General features: G+C 37.6%; 1 protein-coding gene across 1 annotated transcript in view; it reads left to right on the forward strand.

The window, feature by feature from the left end:
• Window positions 1-2,808: 2,808 nt before the first annotated feature.
• The window catches only part of LOC149784774 (uncharacterized), a 43,234-nt gene continuing 27,439 nt past the window's right edge, over window positions 2,809-18,603 (forward strand). The window contains exons 1-4 of the mRNA XM_089933049.1: window positions 2,809-2,839; window positions 6,601-7,191; window positions 8,490-8,638; window positions 12,227-12,437. Coding sequence (XP_089789175.1) covers window positions 2,809-2,839; window positions 6,601-7,191; window positions 8,490-8,638; window positions 12,227-12,437 — 982 coding nt within the window. The remainder of the gene's footprint in view (window positions 2,840-6,600; window positions 7,192-8,489; window positions 8,639-12,226; window positions 12,438-18,603) is intronic.

Below are 18,603 nucleotides of genomic sequence, written 5' to 3' on the forward strand. Positions count from 1 at the left end.
TGTACATCAGAACAAATTGGTGATAAGAACAGTAATGTTCTTATTGAACTTTGACCTAATGCTTTCAGTCAGCTATTGTATGCAAGTAGTTTGGAAATTTTCCTTGTCATGAATCAATTTTACGCATTTTAGAAAGGACATACCGGTAATACTGAATTTGCTTAAAATGCTGCTCACCAGGTTGAAAGAGCAACTAGAAGTGACATGTTATTCTTTAACCACATGTTCTAAATATGTGCAGACAAGGATGAATTTTTAAGCCATCATGTTAACCTTTGACTACAAGTATGTAATATGTTAACACAGTATATATCGTTATGTGTATCATATTTTTAAAGTTCTTTTTCCTTCTCTATGTATTTACACAAGTGTATATGCTGCTTGCACCCTTTATGCACCCTTTGGCTTTTAGTCACCCTCTGTTGCATGCTAACCTGCTTTGTAACATAGCTACATGGTGAGTGGTATATATAATAACACCAAATAAGCCATTAACCAGGCCACCTGGGGGTTTAGGTTAGAAGGCTTGCACAGTTTTATTTGCATGTGTACATGTGTGCATTTGATTTATCATCTTAATGATGGCTCATATATAACAGTAGTCCACTTACCCAAGGCCAGTGAAATTTCTTGTGCTATTGCATTTCAAAATTTCAATGGTTGAATTCCTAGTTAATATTGATATGCATCCAACATTGTTTGTGGAAAGAACTTGTGAAGATTCAGCAAGACAAATACATTTCTCCAACTTTTCATTTTCCGAAGTGTTAAATTCTAAGGCTATGGCAAGCATGAAGACAAAGACATTTTTTTTTTCTTTAATAGATATTAACACCGACATAAAATATAGACTGCCATCCCAAACAAGTTGGGAGTCCATAACCTTTAATGTATAAGCAACAGTTTTTATGACAAAAGTTGATATAAACAATTACAAATATCAAAGTATAATGTTCAGAGTTTATATTAAAATTATTGTTTTTTTTGATGGACTAGAAAGATTGGCTAACATTTCATTACATTCATATGGGTTAACTTCAAATAGTGCCTAGATAAACACCCAATGGCTATAACAATAACAACTAACAGCATCTATACAAAACCTTGAGAAACACTCAACAGCTTTACAATATTAACAAATAACTATTGGAAGAACATTGGGAAACACTCATCTGCTCTATACTCAAACTTGCACTTATTATTATTATCATTATTATTATTATTTGATGTTGCATTTCTATTAAATTGTAATAAACATTATTTGAACAAGGTCGGCAAGAAACACTTGATTTGGCCTGACAGGATCATGACAATTACTGTCTGATTTCAATTTAACAGATTAAGCAGATATGTAAGCTAAAGCTGGTTATTTAAAAAAAAATAAAAAATTGAACAAATAAATATTATGAAAGGATTTTAGTCATATAGAAGCAGATCTCAAAATTTAGTCTTAGTCCTGTTCCAAATGTACTATAAAAACTTTATTTTTGCATTTATTTATGTAGAAGTTGTGAAATAACTATGAATTCTCATTCGCGGAAAATAATCAACAAAAGAGTTATCTTTTCTTTGCGAACTGCCTTATATGACCTTTATAGTACAAAAAAATTGTAAAATATTTTCCTACGCACGTTCTAAAAGTTTTGAGCTGATAACACGACCCTCGAAAAACCAATGAAGTCCAACACAGATGGTTACAAACCTTTTATACCTCCTGTGGAATTCTGCAGGATTCTGCATTTGGCACATAAACTTTTAACGTTCGCTGGGTAGCAACTGCAGGTAAAAAATCTGCGAGCGCTTGCTTTCAGGGGCAACCAAACTTTGTTACTGATAGCAGAAGAACTACACACCAATTAATAAATGTAATTAGAATCCTATATAACACAGAGTATTAGCTATGTGTGCACACAACAAATATACTTTTGAATGGTCAAATTTTCGATACAAAAACGTTTAATTTAAAATAGTTGATGCCGTAAGCGACAACTAACCATTAAGGGGGCGCTCACCAGATAATATGTACTTTCGAGAAAGTGACGTATGTAAGGCGAAGTAGTTCGCATTTAAAACATGCACACTGGAGAGAATGTTGGCATACCTCTATGCTACATTAATGTAATGTGGATGATATTTCTTTTGGATATTGTACTTGGAAATTTTGCATGATTTAAGCACACTGCTAACTAAAATGGCTGCTCCCTTGTGTTAAAAAATCAGCCTGAATTACTCTAAAGTACACTATACATAGCGGCTATTAAAATAGGGAAAATGAATTTTGTCAGACTAGACAATACCAGCTTCTGAAAGTGCATTGAATGAATTACCAAATATATAAAATGCAAAAAATGTTATCAGCTCTTTTTTTTTATAGAATTTACCTCTGAAGTTCAGGAAGTGAAAATGACCAAGTAAAGCTAGCACTTTTTTGAAAGATGCACATCTGAAGTAAGGCCAAGCTGTATACTCTATAACCCATAGTACACCCATCAATCATACACCAAAATAAAGGGAATTAAAGGTTCTTTGCATTATACTTAAGATATACAAGGTCTTTTTTAAATAGCCAGTATAACCAGTGAGCAAAGCCAGGGAAATTCTTTTTCTTTAAAATCCTAACCTATGGAAAATACGAAATTGTAGAGCGCCACCAAAGCTATATAAACAACAGAAGTGTTCCAAATGTGCCAAATCTGGAAACGAGACCAATATTTCGGCTAGTGACACATAACAACACAATGGAATGAAAGAATTCAAGGAATGATTTATGATCAGTGTATATGCGAATAGGAAATACACCCCAGAATCATGCCGATCATCATTTTAGTATTGAAAAGCGGTAGGTATTAACTGATAAATTAATGATGACTGTCAATGTTGACAACACCCACCCACCCACCTAGGTACGATGGCGAACCCGGTCAGCGAAGTAGAGGTACTAGGTCTAGTAGTTTTGGTACTACCATTCACCATACTGTAGCACCGAGAGTTTTACGATTAATGAACTTAATTTGAAACGTATAAAATTTTTAGAGGCTAGATATCCTGCCCATTACAATATCATTACAATATAAAAAATGTATGAGTAGAATCTTGAGAAACATTCAATGGCGTCCTAATCAAGCTTGTACTTATTATTATTATTATTATTATCCATGATTTCCTATGATTAAACTTAGTTATTTTCAGTAATTTGATAAAACACTGTAATTCGAAAGAAATTAAGTAATGGACACTGAATATAAAATTCATCAATGTACCATACAGAATGGAAAGTTCTATCCCAGGTTTCTACAGCAGAATGCTTCATAATGCTAGCAAATTTCTATAAATATGAATAAATAACTTCACCATACAGGTTACAGAATTTTATTTCGCTCTCTACATAAGATTTGAACCCAAGTTTGCTGGTAAACTGCACCCATTGTTGTGCCTGTAATCATTGACCCCTACACCATTTTAACCCTGTATGTATATATATGAGCTAACTCGTTCTTTTCACCTCGAGTCCAGTTATTTACATGAAGAATGAAAGTTGCATCTAGAAGTATGCCATTAAAGGATAATTATGTTTGGTCATACATGACACTGCCTGTTCTACTAATTGGATTATCTTTGCAATTAATGTGAATTGTGTGTCTATTACTGCATTTCCTCTGCATTACAGTAACTAAATATTCGATAACAAAACATAGAACATAAAAAGAATAAGTTCTCACCAAACTGGACAAATAAACAAATAAATATTATTATGCTTAGTTCAAAATCTAGTTGTATTATGTATTTATCATAGTATAGTAAACCTTACTATATATACAAGTTTGAAATCTGTTACTTTATATAAACACCAGGGCCCTGAGTGGCCGAGTGGTCTAAAGCGCTCTCCGTTACAGGTCACTGCCGTCTCACCTGTCTGCGTGGGTTCGAGTCTTGGATTCAGTTAATGTGGATATGTGAGAAAGCTTGCCAGCAGCTTCTCGTGGGTCGGTGGTTCTTTCCGGGGTTTGCCCAGATTCTTCCTCCACCATTAATACTGGCCGCCATGTATAGCCTATCATGTGCTGAAAAATGGCATTAAACCCTTCAACAATGACAACAACATAAGCACCATCCATGTTAATATTAATGTCAATGGATAACAACAAACCATACCAAGATATGCATTGTTAATTTACTACATTTTTAAAATTTCTTTTACATTGCCATATTTTCATCTCCATTACTGTATATTACAGTACATTCCTGAAAATTACTGTGTTTAGGGAAACCAGCTATGCAGTAAAATAGTAAAACAACTTTCTCACGCAGGGTCTAAATAACCAGAACTCTTAACAGGACATCAGAAATATGACCTGGTCCTAGCACAAATGCTGACAAGCCTATTTATACTCCCCAAGGAATTCTGTTGAAGTCTGCACCTGGCGGGGAAAATTCTATTGTTTTCTGGGTAACAGCTACCTATAAAATAATCTTCAAGCAAAGATTGCATGGCAAACATAAAAAATGCTATTAATAACAACAAAACTACACCTTAACAGTAATTAATAATTGTGATTGAAAATCTACATGACTTACTATATCAGCAAAGAGTTCGGAAAATGAACATGTGTCTAAATGGTCAAAATGTGTAATACGATAAAAAATTAGCTCTATAAATGAGTGATATCATAAGGGACCTTTGAAACAAGGTAATGACAGTGGTGTTCCAAATGTGCCAAACCTGGAAATTAGGGTGATTGTACCTATGATAAGCATTCATCTATTTCACCTCATAACATCATTGATTTAAAGAGTTTAAATGATAATTTATGTTCATTTTATATTCAAGTATGGAATATACTCAAGAATCATATCAACCAATTCTTGGTATTGGATAAATATATCTATTAACAAATAAATTAATATGACCAAAAATGTTGACAACACCCACCCACCTCTGGTGCGCCATGTGGTACATCCGTGAAGTAGGGGTGCTAATATTAGTACTACCATCCACTCTGATTTACCACTGAAAGCTTTGTGATTATTGAACATTTTTACAGGTACCAAAACTGAGGCTAGAGCTGATTATTAAATGTGACATTGCAAAATCACTACAGTATTTATCAGATTATTTTGGAAACGATTTAATCATCATGAAAGCAGGAAACAGATTGACAAATAAACATCAAGTAAAAATACCTAGTTACAAGTTGATGAGTAGAAATCAACATGACTGTCTATTTGATATCCCAAACATGAACAGATGCTTTCAGTAAAACATCCCATGGATTATGGTGATTTTGTTTCATATTGGTACATATACATTGCATTCTTAACCAAAAATAATAATCCTAACAGCTGAGTCCCTTTTCCAAATGAATGTAGTCATATTTTTCTAATATAAGCCTTTTATATAGATTAATGCTGCTTGGTACAGCAATGCCATTATCATGTTGCATTAAACCAGTCAAGATCAATAGCTCTGCTGTATGGGAAATAAGGCTTTATTAGCCAAGATCCACTGCTTTAGCTGCATATGAAATTAATAGACCAACACAAATATGTGCTATGGATGTGTGTACTGTAGAAGAAAGAAACAAGTGGCATTCTTGCATTTTTTGGCTGTGCCTTTTCAACGTTTTGCCTTGTCATGTCCATTTTTTTATTTGAAGGCTACTACAGCATATAAATTGCAAAGTATAAGGAAGTGTGTATCATACAGCAGAAGTGATGCACAATCTAAAGATGGGGTGAATAGGAAAAGGCATTAATTAGGCAATGTTTTCAAAACAAACATGCATTTAATGCTTAATTCATGTTGAAATTATATTTGCTTTGGTAAACTTGTAATCAGCTTAATGATGAAGTGTCGTTTGCTATATGATTACTAATCGCTGACTTCATAGTCTTTTCAAGAGCAGTTATTGTTTACAAGTTTCTGTGTATGCATTTTATAAAATTAGAGCATCATTTTTAGATTCTATTTTCTAGCAGTGTTTACATTTGTTTGAAAAGATTTATTTTTTCCAAGTTCTTGTACAATCCTCATTTTTACATTTTTTAATTTTGCTTTGTATTGGTGCCATGTAGCTGGTATTGTGCTAAGATGCTGTTTACATTACATTACATTACATTACATACATACATACATACATACATGCATACACACATGCATACACACACACACATACACAGACACACACACATACATACATACATACATACATACATACATGCACACACATGCATGCATGCACACACATACATGCATGCATGCATGCACACACACACAAACACACACATACATACATACATACATAGCAATGGTAGCCTTCTTGCATTGATTGTTTTACTGTCAGTCACTCCCTCTCAACCCCTGTGTGGTGGTGGTCCACATGCACCAAAAGAGTGTTGGTGTTGAGTTGCTTGGTATCTACCCCACCACCACCACCACCACAGTATTTAAACTTGGAGTAGCATGGGGTGGCTTATCTGGCCCACCACATGTAGTGGAGAAACAAAAGATCATTGAAGTTTTATTTTCATTTTTCATTTCAAGATTGATTTTTTTGTTGCCAGGCAGTATTCAACTGTACTATCTTTTCATTCTGATTTCAGATTCAGAACAGGGTTATAAACTACAGCGCCTTGTTAAAGTTCTGAATGAGAATTACAAAACAAGTGAGAGCACTGCAGATCAGGAACAGGTTGCAAGCTCTCCTCAACAGGAGGGAGCTGACCACAGTCCAACTCCCATTGTTGCTGATGATGACACTGATACAGAGGTGATATATCACCGGGCGCTTCAACAGAATATTGGTCAGAATCTTTCATCTACGGCTAGTCTTCAAGAAGAATCACCTTCCACTGTAGGTCAGAGTAATCTCACCCAGTCTGAAAATAACATGATGTCCAGAAGAGAGCCTCAAGAAAGTAATGCCACTGAAAGTCATAAGACAGATCCATTGAGGGAAATGTTAAAATTGTTGAAAGAAAATCCAGACAAAACAAAGCAGGATGTAAGAAAGTATGCACGTTTAACAATGTGGGACTTTGCAGGGCAGTACGCCTTTTACACAACACACCAGATGTTCCTGACAAGACGTGCCATTTACCTGTTAGTTTCAGATGTCAGTGGACAAATTACTGATTTTGTAGAAGATGAGTGTTACTTTGACACTGAGGGGAAAGTGAAATGCAAAGTTCATGGTACGTGCTGGGCTTCATCTCATTTGTAAATTCACTTATCTTGGATTTGACACAGATAAAAGATAGTTTTCAATATACAAAAAATAATCACATTTGTTTGTACAACTGTAAACATTTCTTGGTTAAGATTGTAAGAACTCGGTTGTATTCAGAAGAGAATATTGAGACGACTAAAGGATTGATTCCATACGGCTGGTCTTGAAAAATTAATATAATAACCAGATATTTGTCAGTTGCAGCATAAAAGCATTTAAAGGAGATAAAACATGACATGCCAAGAAAGACATGATTGATAGAATGAATTATTAATTGCACCACAAAATGTGTCATTTTTGGTTCCAGATTTGATGCTGCTTTAATGACAGTAATATCCTATTACGATTAACCAATTTTCTCATGAATTAATTATTTCTTCATATTATTTTCATTCAGAAATAAGGACTTCAGGATTTTTCCCAGCAATAGTATTTTTATGTCACTCTACTGTTTTTCAGTTGTAACTGCTAACAATCAGCTGACTTACTACTTAAAAATATGTAACACCTAATTAACAGTCATTTCCTGTAAAGTCAGTTATTCATGCAAGTACCTGTCTTTCCTTAATCTGAGTTTAGGCTTCTCATAATTTATTTTAAACTGAGCTGACATGCAGGAACACAAACAACATGGTGTGAGGGACTGATATAACGTCTATAGTACAGGACCTAGAGCAGTCACTGAACTATATGGATTTTGATATGGTCGGGAGATAAGCAGTAAGACCTTTATTTGTCTTGCATTTTGTGGCTATAGAGCCTTTAAATAAACTGGGAAAACATAATGACCAGACAAGCTTAGACAGCGACACCTCCATTGATTGCCTGACAAACAGAAAACAATGCATACATTTGAATCTTAGGTAAGCTTAGTTGGCAACACCTATATTGATTGCCTGCGAAAGAAATAATTTGTAAACTTGACTTAGTGACTTTTGCATTTTACTTCATTAAGATGTTTATTTGGCAGTTAATTGGACAAATCAAAGACTAATTGATATATGAGATATTTCAAAACTCTCATGGTTGATATCCGATTGAGCAGAGTTTGTAGGTCACATTCTTTGATCTACTGGAAATGTCTGGCAAAAGCAGAAACTTCAGGTTCTTTGGTTTTTAAGTCATTTCTTTCTGATACACATTCAATTAAATCTGTCAAAAACTAAGTATTGTTTTAGTAAATATTTTGTCAGCAAGTACATGTACATTATTCTGTCAGTGCTTAGAATGTTTATGATATATTTTGTTTCTTGACTTTTTTAGAGCTAGTTGAGATCTGGATGAATTCCGTACATTCCTGTGCACCACCTGATACAGAAAACATGAATTCTGCACAGTTCCCTACAACATCTTATACAGTCATCCCACCACCAGTGATTTTAGTGGGGACACATGTTGATCAAATTTCACAGGTATTTAATTTGGTCAATAACACATCACTACTGATTGTTAGAAACTGTAATTTTATGAGAGTCAGGAATGTGACAATCATTTCATTCCCATGGATAGTGATTCTCACAAGTCCTTAAAACCTGCAGCTATAATTAGAGGAAGCTTGCAAAATTGTTCTGTTTGTTTAATTTGAATCCATGCAAGTTTTTGAAGTAATCAAGTAGAAGAATAAATATTGATGTTTCTTTATTAAAGCCATAGGCTAAATCCATGCAAGGTTTCAAAGTTGAATAGTAGATGAACAAATATGGATATCTACACATGCACTAATAAGACCCATGACTGCACACTTTGACAGAGCTCCTATGTAACTAGAGTAATATCATTGGCTTCTCAATGCAAACCCACATACATTTTCCCTCTGAACTACTTGGGAGAATTGCCTTGAAACTTCACATACATGCTCATCTTATGCTCTAGATGGAGCTAGATCAAAAAGATGCCACTCAGATATCCAATATGGCTACCATAATAACCATCCTGAAAGTGTTGCTATTACTATTATATCTGAGTGGATGGTCATAGCATGGGGTGTTTACATAAGGACATTACATAAAGTCTTGTTGGCCCTGAATAAAATTGGCACCAATCAGTTTCCAATACAGCCATGACATCACCTGTCATAAATATGTTGTTATTGCTATTTTGTAATGGATGGGATGGTCATGTCAGCATTGGGTTTTCACTTAAAGACTATTTATGATTTCTGGTTGGTCCATGGCGAAACTATGCCAACCTAAGGACTTTTTTCACTATTTTTAAATGGGATGGTAAGATCAATGTGGGTTTTACTAGAAGATTTCTTAGGATGTCTAGTTGGCACCACATGAAAATGGTGCTAGTCTGATGTCCAATTTGGCCTCAATAGCAGCCATTGTGAAAATCTTAGTATCGTTACTCATACTGCAGTGTTTCCCTTTACGCACAGTTGTGCGTCAGGGATGCACGCTGGAGAAAATTGACACAAACATTTTGTTGCCATGCGTTTTTTTGACGCAAAGGATTTTCATAATATTATCAGGATTTATTTAATACCCATTGGATGATGTATGGCATTGTATATACTGTGAGTATAGGCATTGACTTGTTCCCTGCTTTGTTTGCTCCCTGCCTTGCGCTCCTCTATTCGTATAGCAAAGTGCAACGCAGGGAACATATAAAACAATGAACCAGTATAGCATAGGCAATGTTATGATGGAGTAGCTTCCCCTAATCTCGCAAGCTTCTCGCGATTTCCATCGAGCAAGCTGTCATCTAGATGTTTAATCTCAAGGCTTGTTGCACTAGAAAGTGATCACCAGATTAAAACGTCATGCACTAAAATGCATTAGCGAAGAAAGAAAGTGAAAGAAGCAGAACACAAAAGAGTAACTGTGGAACTAACTTTAATGAAACATGGAGAAAATAATTCCCTTGACTGGAATACGGCACATTCATTATGATTACCGGTGCGACTTCTGATTGCGTGATTGCAAAGACTGCAAAAGTGAATAATCTTTTAGTGACAGGATTTTAGAATTTTCAAAAATCTGCCCTCGTTCGCCATAAGATATCTGGAGAACACATTATAACCTAAGACATTATTTCACAACAATGAAATCAGTAAACTTGCAGAGACAAATGCGTTTTTTGGATTACGAAGTCAGTGGGTCATTGCAGATTTTGTTTGTTTTTAACTTTTGCTGCCATAAAAGAAAGATCTTAAAGTTCAAGTGTAACTTTAAAGAAGATGAATCATTATCCTCCTGGATATTTGAATAAATGTGTTGTAGGAAGAAGTACAATGAAACCTAAGATAGTATACATTTTATGAAAGGCAGTAAATTAACTCCCATTTCATTAAAAGATTTATTTGGCTTTCTGTATTGGCTTATATGTAATGTGTTGGGCTATAATATTGCTTGAGGAGACTGTTAAAAGTACGACTTTAAAAGAAAAATGAACTAATACAATTATTCATTAAATGGACAATGCATTTGTTTGTTAATTGTGCATGTTGGTATATTTGTATGTTTAGAGAGAGAGAGAGAGAGTATGTTGTGCAAGTTGCAATATCCTATTTCAAGCTGAAAAAGTACGAGTCATATGAAAATTTGTCAGTATTTTTTTGACCCACACATTTTTTATTTGACCCCCAGTTTTGACACCAAGGGGTTTCTTGTACCCTCAATTTTACACCCCTGGGGGATACACTGCTCATACTGAATGGATGGTCTTATCACCATATGGTTTTATTAAAAGACTTATTATGATAGATAGATGATCCTAAACAAATAGTGCTGATCTAATATCCAATATGGCTGCCATGGTAGCCATCATAAAAATCTTGTTATCACAACTCTGCTTTACTAGAAACTGATGCTAGCATGTGGTGTTCGTTGCAAGACTTCTTGGTTGATCTAGTTAGTCTCAAAGTAAAATGGTGCTTATCTGATGTCCAGTATGGCTACCACAGCTGTGTTCTTGTAAATCTTGTTAGTGCTGCTTTAATTGTGGCTCTTGTTGTTGTTTAAGGTTTAGTGCCATTTTCTAGTGCATGATTGGTTATATATGGTGGCTAGTATAATGGTATATACACGGTGGCCAGTATAATTTGTGGAGGAAGAACCACCAAATCATGGAAAGCTACTGGCAAGCATTTTATGTGTCTACTCCCCTCAAAATAGTTTGCTATATCAACACAGGGTTTTCAGTAATATACTTTTTATGTTTCCTTGAGGGTCCTACATGAAAAGGTGACTGTTGTACATAGAATATGGCTTCCACTTTGACTACCTTAAAAATCGTTATGTCACTGCTCCCAGTTAATGGATGTTTATTATGACATGACATTTGCACCAAAAGATTGTTAATAAAGACTACTTTGTAGCAAATAAAACTGGTGCCAAGCTGACATCTAATTTGTGTACCATATCAGCTAACACAAAATCTTGTCATCGATGAAGATTTTCAGAGATGATTTCAACACTAAGTGGTGAAATATAGGAAATAGTCTTGTCTTGAATTTGTACATAGTCATTCCTTTTGTCCAGTACACTGTCATTCCATTTGAGGGACTCTTGTTATCAAAGTTAAGGTCACTGTTCAATTTTCTTTAGGCCCTTTTCTGTACAGTACAAAATCTGGTATGCAGCTTGACTTCTCTGTGACCTTGGCAGAAAATGAAAACAATGTTCCACAGTTTTCAGCAGTCTTACAGCCTTTGAGTGACAGACCAGCTTCTTTGCATTCCCTTAATTATGATGAATTTCAAATAAATTGCATAGCTTTTATTGTCCCGCCAACATTTCTTTCTGTGCCTTAATTCCTTTGTAGGCCTTGTAGCAGCCTTTCTGTGTTTTAACTCGCTTGATAAGCAACTATGCAATGTGATGTTGATGAATTAGAGTTTGCAGTGTTTAGTCTGTATCATCATTTAACAAAGATGTGACAATTGATATTTGGACCATCCCATTGTTTGTGTTTCATTCAGCAATTATCTAAATTATGATTATTGAATTTCTTGTCATGGAATATCAGTTACTAAATATGGTAATATTTTGTATCAGAGACAATCAGCCATTAGGTGCAGTGAGGAATATAAACACCCCCTTATAATGCAAGCAGGAATGGTCACTGCAACCACTGCATCAAAACCTGCCCATTCTGGACAACAGCCAACATTGTCCATCAGCCAAGAGTCTTTTCAAACATCTACTGAAAGGTTACAAAGAAAAAGAAGAGCAACAGACCAGGTTTTCTCCAGTTCCATTCAGAAAGGTATGCATAATAGTTTTAAATGTATCATCAGACAGGTACACTGGTGATAACGTCATTGTCAGTATGTGCCATAGGTGCTATAATTGGGATAAGGTGAGTACACTACTGATAATATTATTGTCATGTATAGTGGATGGACAGATTGGTATATGTGGGTAGATTACTTAGAATAAGATGGATGCACTGGTGATAACATACTTGTGCAATGACTGGACTAACTGGCATAGGATTTTGACATCATTTTGAACATGTGTTACCGGTAGACAACTTGACATAACACTGGTATACTTGTGATAATATGCTGGTCAGAATGTGTCATGAGTCGACTAATTAGTGTAGGACAGGTACAGTGGTAACAACATTGTGAGCATACACCATGGATAGACTAGTTTGCATATTTAGACAGGTATACTGGTGATATCATTATTGTGAACTTGCACCATGGGTAGACTACTTTGCATATTACGTCAGGTACACTGGTGATAACATTGTGAACATGGATAGACTAATCAGCGAAATATATTTTCGCTATCCATTTGGCTATAACTCCATCTCATCCTAAATTCTTCTTGGCATGTGTTCATCTGTGGAGACGATGGTGTAGCTCCAGAGTAAGTTGATGTTTCGCCTTCTTTCTGGCTCTCTTTTTAGCATGCTTTATGTTTCTGTCTTCCTTGGCTTTTTAAATGCCCTGTCTGACAGCTAGGTGCCAGGTGGAACGGTCATTAGCACAGCTATTCCAGTCATTGACATTGATGTTGGCTGTCTTCATGTCCTTCTTGCAAACATCTTTGTAGCGCAGACATGGCCATCCAGTCGGTCATGCGCCTTCTGCTAACTCCCTGTATAACAGGTCCTTCTTAATGTGGCCTGGGTCCATTCCCTTAACATGGCCGAGCCAGCGAAGGCACCTCTCTCTGAGAATGGAGAACATGCTGTTCATGTTGGTGCATCCCAGAACCTCTTTATTGGGTGTCCTGCCACTTGATGTGCAGAATGCACTGCAGGCATCTCAGGTGGAAGCTGTTGAGTTTTCTCTTGTGTTTTGCATAAGTGGACCATGTTTCGCTGCTATAGAGGTGTGTGCTGAGCATGCAGGCCTGGTAAACATGCAGTTTGGTCTTCTCCATGAGGTTGGGATTGTTCCAGACCCTCTGGTTCAGTCTGGTCATCACTGCAGCTGCCTTGGCAATCATGCCATTCACCCCAGAATCAATGGAGAGTGAGCTGGAGATGGTGGACCCGAGGTATGTGAAGGTCTCAATCCTTGCATGGAATATTCGATTGCATAAGGGACAAGGGATGAGTGGGACCTCTCCAGGAAGGTTGATGGCACATGCTTTTCTTGCTTGCCTATTCAGCTCTGCTGCTGCTGGCCTGCTAGATTCGCACAACTTGGAGCCTTTGTGCAAGAAGGAATACCAAGTGACTCGATCACTTGCTGTTTGCTACCAAGAATCAGGGTTTATATTGAACGTTTTCAATGTAGCTTTCAGATTGTCTTTAAAGCATTTCTTTTGACCTCCTTGGGATTGCTGGCACGCATACAGCATGTCCCGTCTTGCATAGCTGGGACTGCATCAGGATGGAGTGGATGCTGGGGAGACCTGCTTGGGCGAGTACTTCAGTGTCTGGAACCTTGTCCTGCCACTTAATGTTGAGGATTTTCCTGAGACTTGTGGTGTGAAAGTGGGTCAGTTTCCTGGCCTGGCATTGGTACACCATCCACGTTTTGCATGTGTAAAGAAGTATGGGGAGCACAACTGCCCTATAGACCTTTAGTTTGGTCTGGATGCTGATGCCTCTTTTATTCCAGACATTGGCATAGAGTCTGCCAAAAGTTGCACTGGCTTTGGCAATGCGGAGGTTCACCTCATTGTCATTAGTCACACTCTTTGACAGTGTGCTACCAAGGTAGGTGAAGTGGTTCACTACATTGAGTTTTTGGCCATTGACGGTTATGTTGGGCTCAACATAGGGCTTTCCAGGGGCTGGCTGATGCTGAAATTAATTCTTCTTGGTGCTGATGGTGAGACCGAAGCTTGTGCAGGAGCTGGAAAACTTGTCAGTGCTACATTGCAGGTCGTCTTCTGAGCCAGCGTTGAAGGTGCAGTCATCAGCAAATAAGAATTCCCTGATGGTGTCTGTCATAACCTTGGTTTTCACTTGAAGCCTCCTGTGGTTGAACACTTTTCCATCTTTACAGTACCTGATGCTGACTCCAACATCTCCGTCTCTGAAAGCATTAGCATGGTGGAGAACAATAGATTGAACAGTGTCGGTGCCAGAACACAACCCTGCTTGATGCCATTGGTTACTGGGATTGGCTCATATGTCTCTCCATTGTCCTGGACTCGTGCCTGCATGCCATCGTGGAAATGTTGCACCATGGATATAAATTTTCTCGGTCATCCATACTTGGCCATTACCTTCCACAAGCCTTCTCTGCTGATAGCATCAAAGGCCTTTGTCAAAATGACATAGATGGAGAAAAGGTCAGCATTTTGCTCTTGACATTTTTCTTGTGTCTTCCTCGCAGCAAACACCATGCTGATGGTCCCATTTTCTTTCCGGAATCCACACTGGCTTTCTGGCAGGAGTCCATGGTCAAAGTGTATAGTGAGGCATTTCAGTAGGATTCTGGCGAGTATCTTTCCTGCAGTTGAGAGCAAGGATATACCCCGGTGGTTGTCGCAGCACTGGCGGTTTCCTTTCCTCTTATACAGCTGGTTTATGGAAGCATCTTTGAATTCCTGGGGGATCGTCTCTTATAGACACATCAGCAGAAACAGTTGGTGGAGCCTTTCTATCAGAGCTGTGCCCCCCTTCCTTGTAGACTTCAGCTGGGATGGAGCCTGATCCAGGGTCTTTGCCACTTGAGAGCAGACATATCACTTTATCTGTCTTGAGCAAGGTTGCAGGGTCATCCAGTCTTCAAAAATGGGTAATTGGGGGAGACAATTGATGGATGAAAGGCGATTCAGGATGCTGTCAAAGTGTTCACCCCATCATTGAAGAATCTTCTCTTTGTCAGTAACTAGTGTGTTCCCGTCTGCGCTGAGAAGGGGGGAATGATCCAGATGATCCATGCACCTCTTTCAGGGCATTGTAGAAGTTCTTCATGTCATGCTTGTCTCCATAGTACTTGATCTCATCAGCTTTGTTTCTCAGCCATGTGACTCACATCTTATGGAGTTTCTGCTGTTCAGTTCTGTGTATATTGTTGTACACATCTCTCCTGGAGGTGTACATTGGGTTTTTGAGGTAGGTTTGATGGAGGCAACATTTCTCATCCAGCAACTGCTTGATCTCGTCGCAGTTCTCATCAAACCAGTCTTGGTCTTTCTGTTTTTTTCCCAGGGCATTCACGAGAGACTGTTTGGTACTGATGCATTTCAGCTTCGTGATGTTTTGTCATTTAGGAGCCTTCTTTCCCTGTGGGTGTCTTTTGGGCTGAATACGGATGTTGAGCTTGGTGATGATGTAGCGGTGGTATATCCAGCAGTTGGCACCACACAAGGACTTGGACACACACAATCCTGCCTGTCCCTTTTGATGACAGTGATGTAGTTGGTGAGATGCCAGTGCTTAGAGTGAGGGTGCAACCATGATGTCCGGTTACAGGTAGGGAGGTGGAAGACTGTATTGGTGATCAGTAGTTCATACTCGGTGCAAGTCTGGAGCAAAAGGAGACCATTGCTGTTACAATGACCCACTCCATGCTTTCCTAGCACTCCATCCCAGGCAAGGTGATCACAGCCTACTTTTGCATTGAAGTTGCCAAGAATTACAAGCTTATATGCCATTGGAATGTCAGCAATGATTGAGTGAAGATCCTCATAGAACTTGACTTCCACTCCATCCAGGTTGGTCATGGTTGGAGTGTAGCAACTGATGATGGTAAGGTTTTTCTTCCAGACAAGAGGGGGAGTTTCATGGTCATGAGGCTGTCGTTTACTCCTTTGGGAGGTCCACCAATTTGCCAATTAGTGCTGTCTTCTCTGCAAAGCAGACACCAGCCTTATGGTGCTGTTTACACTCCTCGGCTGCTCGAAAAGAAAGTGTATCAGGGGCCCCTTTTACAGAGTTAGCCTTCTCTTGCAAGCTGGGTCTTGCTCAAGGCAGCAATGTCCACGTTGTGTCTGGCGAGTTCCTTTCCTATTAGGGCCCCGAAGAAAGATGACTGCTTCACCCCAACCAGAGGTACTACCCCTCCATGAACACCCTATATACCCCCATGTATCTGCAAGAGAAGTACAGTTGTTCCCCTTTTGTAGGGTCACCCCATCAACAACAGGAAAGTAGCCTTATAAAGTGGTGTAATAATTACATTTGAGGCATGAAAGGCATGCGTGATTAAATATTTCATATGTTAGTTTACTAAAGATGCAAATATTGTGGAATCAAATGTGATAAAACTAACATTCCTATATAGCCATCAATCTTGGTACAAAAAAACAGCTTGTCAGTAAAATCTGTTTGCAAACAGTAGTATGACATTAAGTGTTTTAGATTTTAATTGTTTATTTTGGTTAAAGCCTGCTATATCCCATGATTTTATGAAGCTTTACCCTCATGTGAGTATTATTTTTGTGTGTGGTGTGACTAAAATTTGGGCAATAAATATATTCTGACTCTAGCATAAATGAATTAAAAAAGTTTTTTGTGCTGTGACAAAGGTAATATTGACAATAAAAGCAATGCAACCGCAGGTGCAGATATTTCCACCTGCCAGAAGCGGTGTCATTTTTGAAAACACTCAGTTGATCAGATTTATGTTACGGTAGTCTGATCATGGCAACCTTTGGCAGTAGGATTGGAAGATGGGAAATCTGAGTTTCCTATGACACTTCCCAGCCACTTTTGGTATATGGACATTTATGTTGGGGTGTGTAGTCATTGTCAATTGCCTATTGCAAAGTTGGAATTTGCTGCCGCCATGCATGGTGGCATATGGTACCAGTTTACCAGTGGGCCTAGCAAACTTAAATGAGGTCACATTGAGTCATACCTGCTTGAAATCAAAAGGAAAAAGGTCCGTTTTATGAGAAATTGTGAATATTATAACTGCTGTCAGATGTGACTAAACTACAGCAATGATACTAATTAACCATGTACTCACCATTTCCATTGCTAGTCACATGATTCTCACTACCCTAGGTCACCACAACACGGGGATGGCTTTGAATCGGACCCCTCACCACAACATTAATGTCCAAATATTAAAAATGGGATGGGACGGGTCAGAGTAAACTATGACTAGACAAGTGTTACCATTTCTTACAGATAGAGTAATAAGTGAAATTGTATGCACGTTAAATGTCGAATCCTGGAGCAGAACATTGGTGCTAAATTATTATGTTGTGTAACATGTAGCTTGAAATGCCAGTGTCAGTTTCTACACAGGTCACTGGGGAAATGGAAGATGTGTAGTCCTTTGTGTTTTATAACGTAACCCCAATTTAGCATAATTTGCTATAGAACAAATTCAGATATAACATGATTGAGGCATGGTTGCCAAAAATTGTATATTGTTCATTCATCAAAAAATAAATGTTCTTTTTCCCAGGTATGAACACCAATGTGTAAAAGTGAATTATCATCTTTGGAAGAGACAGTGTTTGAAATCAGATATAACATGATCATAGCATGGTTCTTGAGATTAAACAATCAAGCATTTTCTTGAAGAAGCAAGTTTTGTGCCAAAATAAACATGAGCTTTATTTAATAATTTTGTAAGATGTGACGCATTCTTGGAAAACAAAAACTGTCTTATGATTTCATCTTTCATGATATGAACAAATGTTCAGAGTTTGTACATTTTGTTAATATTCATTTCAAATGTGTTAGTAGTTGATCACAAACCTTTCATCTAAGCTTAGTTTTGAATGCAGTCAGCTCATTAAAAATCTGATTTGTATGTGTGTGTGTGATTTGGATTTTTAAGGTAGCTTTGACAATTTTTCAGTCTTATCACTATGATGTCTGCAGTGTAGCAGTTTATAGTGATGTCTAGCACTGGGGCATCATGTCGCAGACATGTAGCATGATGTTCCACTTAGTCACATTATCCTCACACCAGGCCGACTAGTCCTAACACTACCCTCTTAATGCTGAGCGCCAAGTGAGGCAGCTGTTAGTACCATTTTTATGTCTTTGGTATGTC

The sequence above is a fragment of the Sinohyriopsis cumingii genome, chromosome 14, assembly GCF_028554795.1.
Source record: "Sinohyriopsis cumingii isolate HCF-2022 chromosome 14, ASM2855479v2, whole genome shotgun sequence".
Classification (NCBI taxonomy): Eukaryota; Metazoa; Mollusca; class Bivalvia; order Unionida; family Unionidae; genus Sinohyriopsis; species Sinohyriopsis cumingii.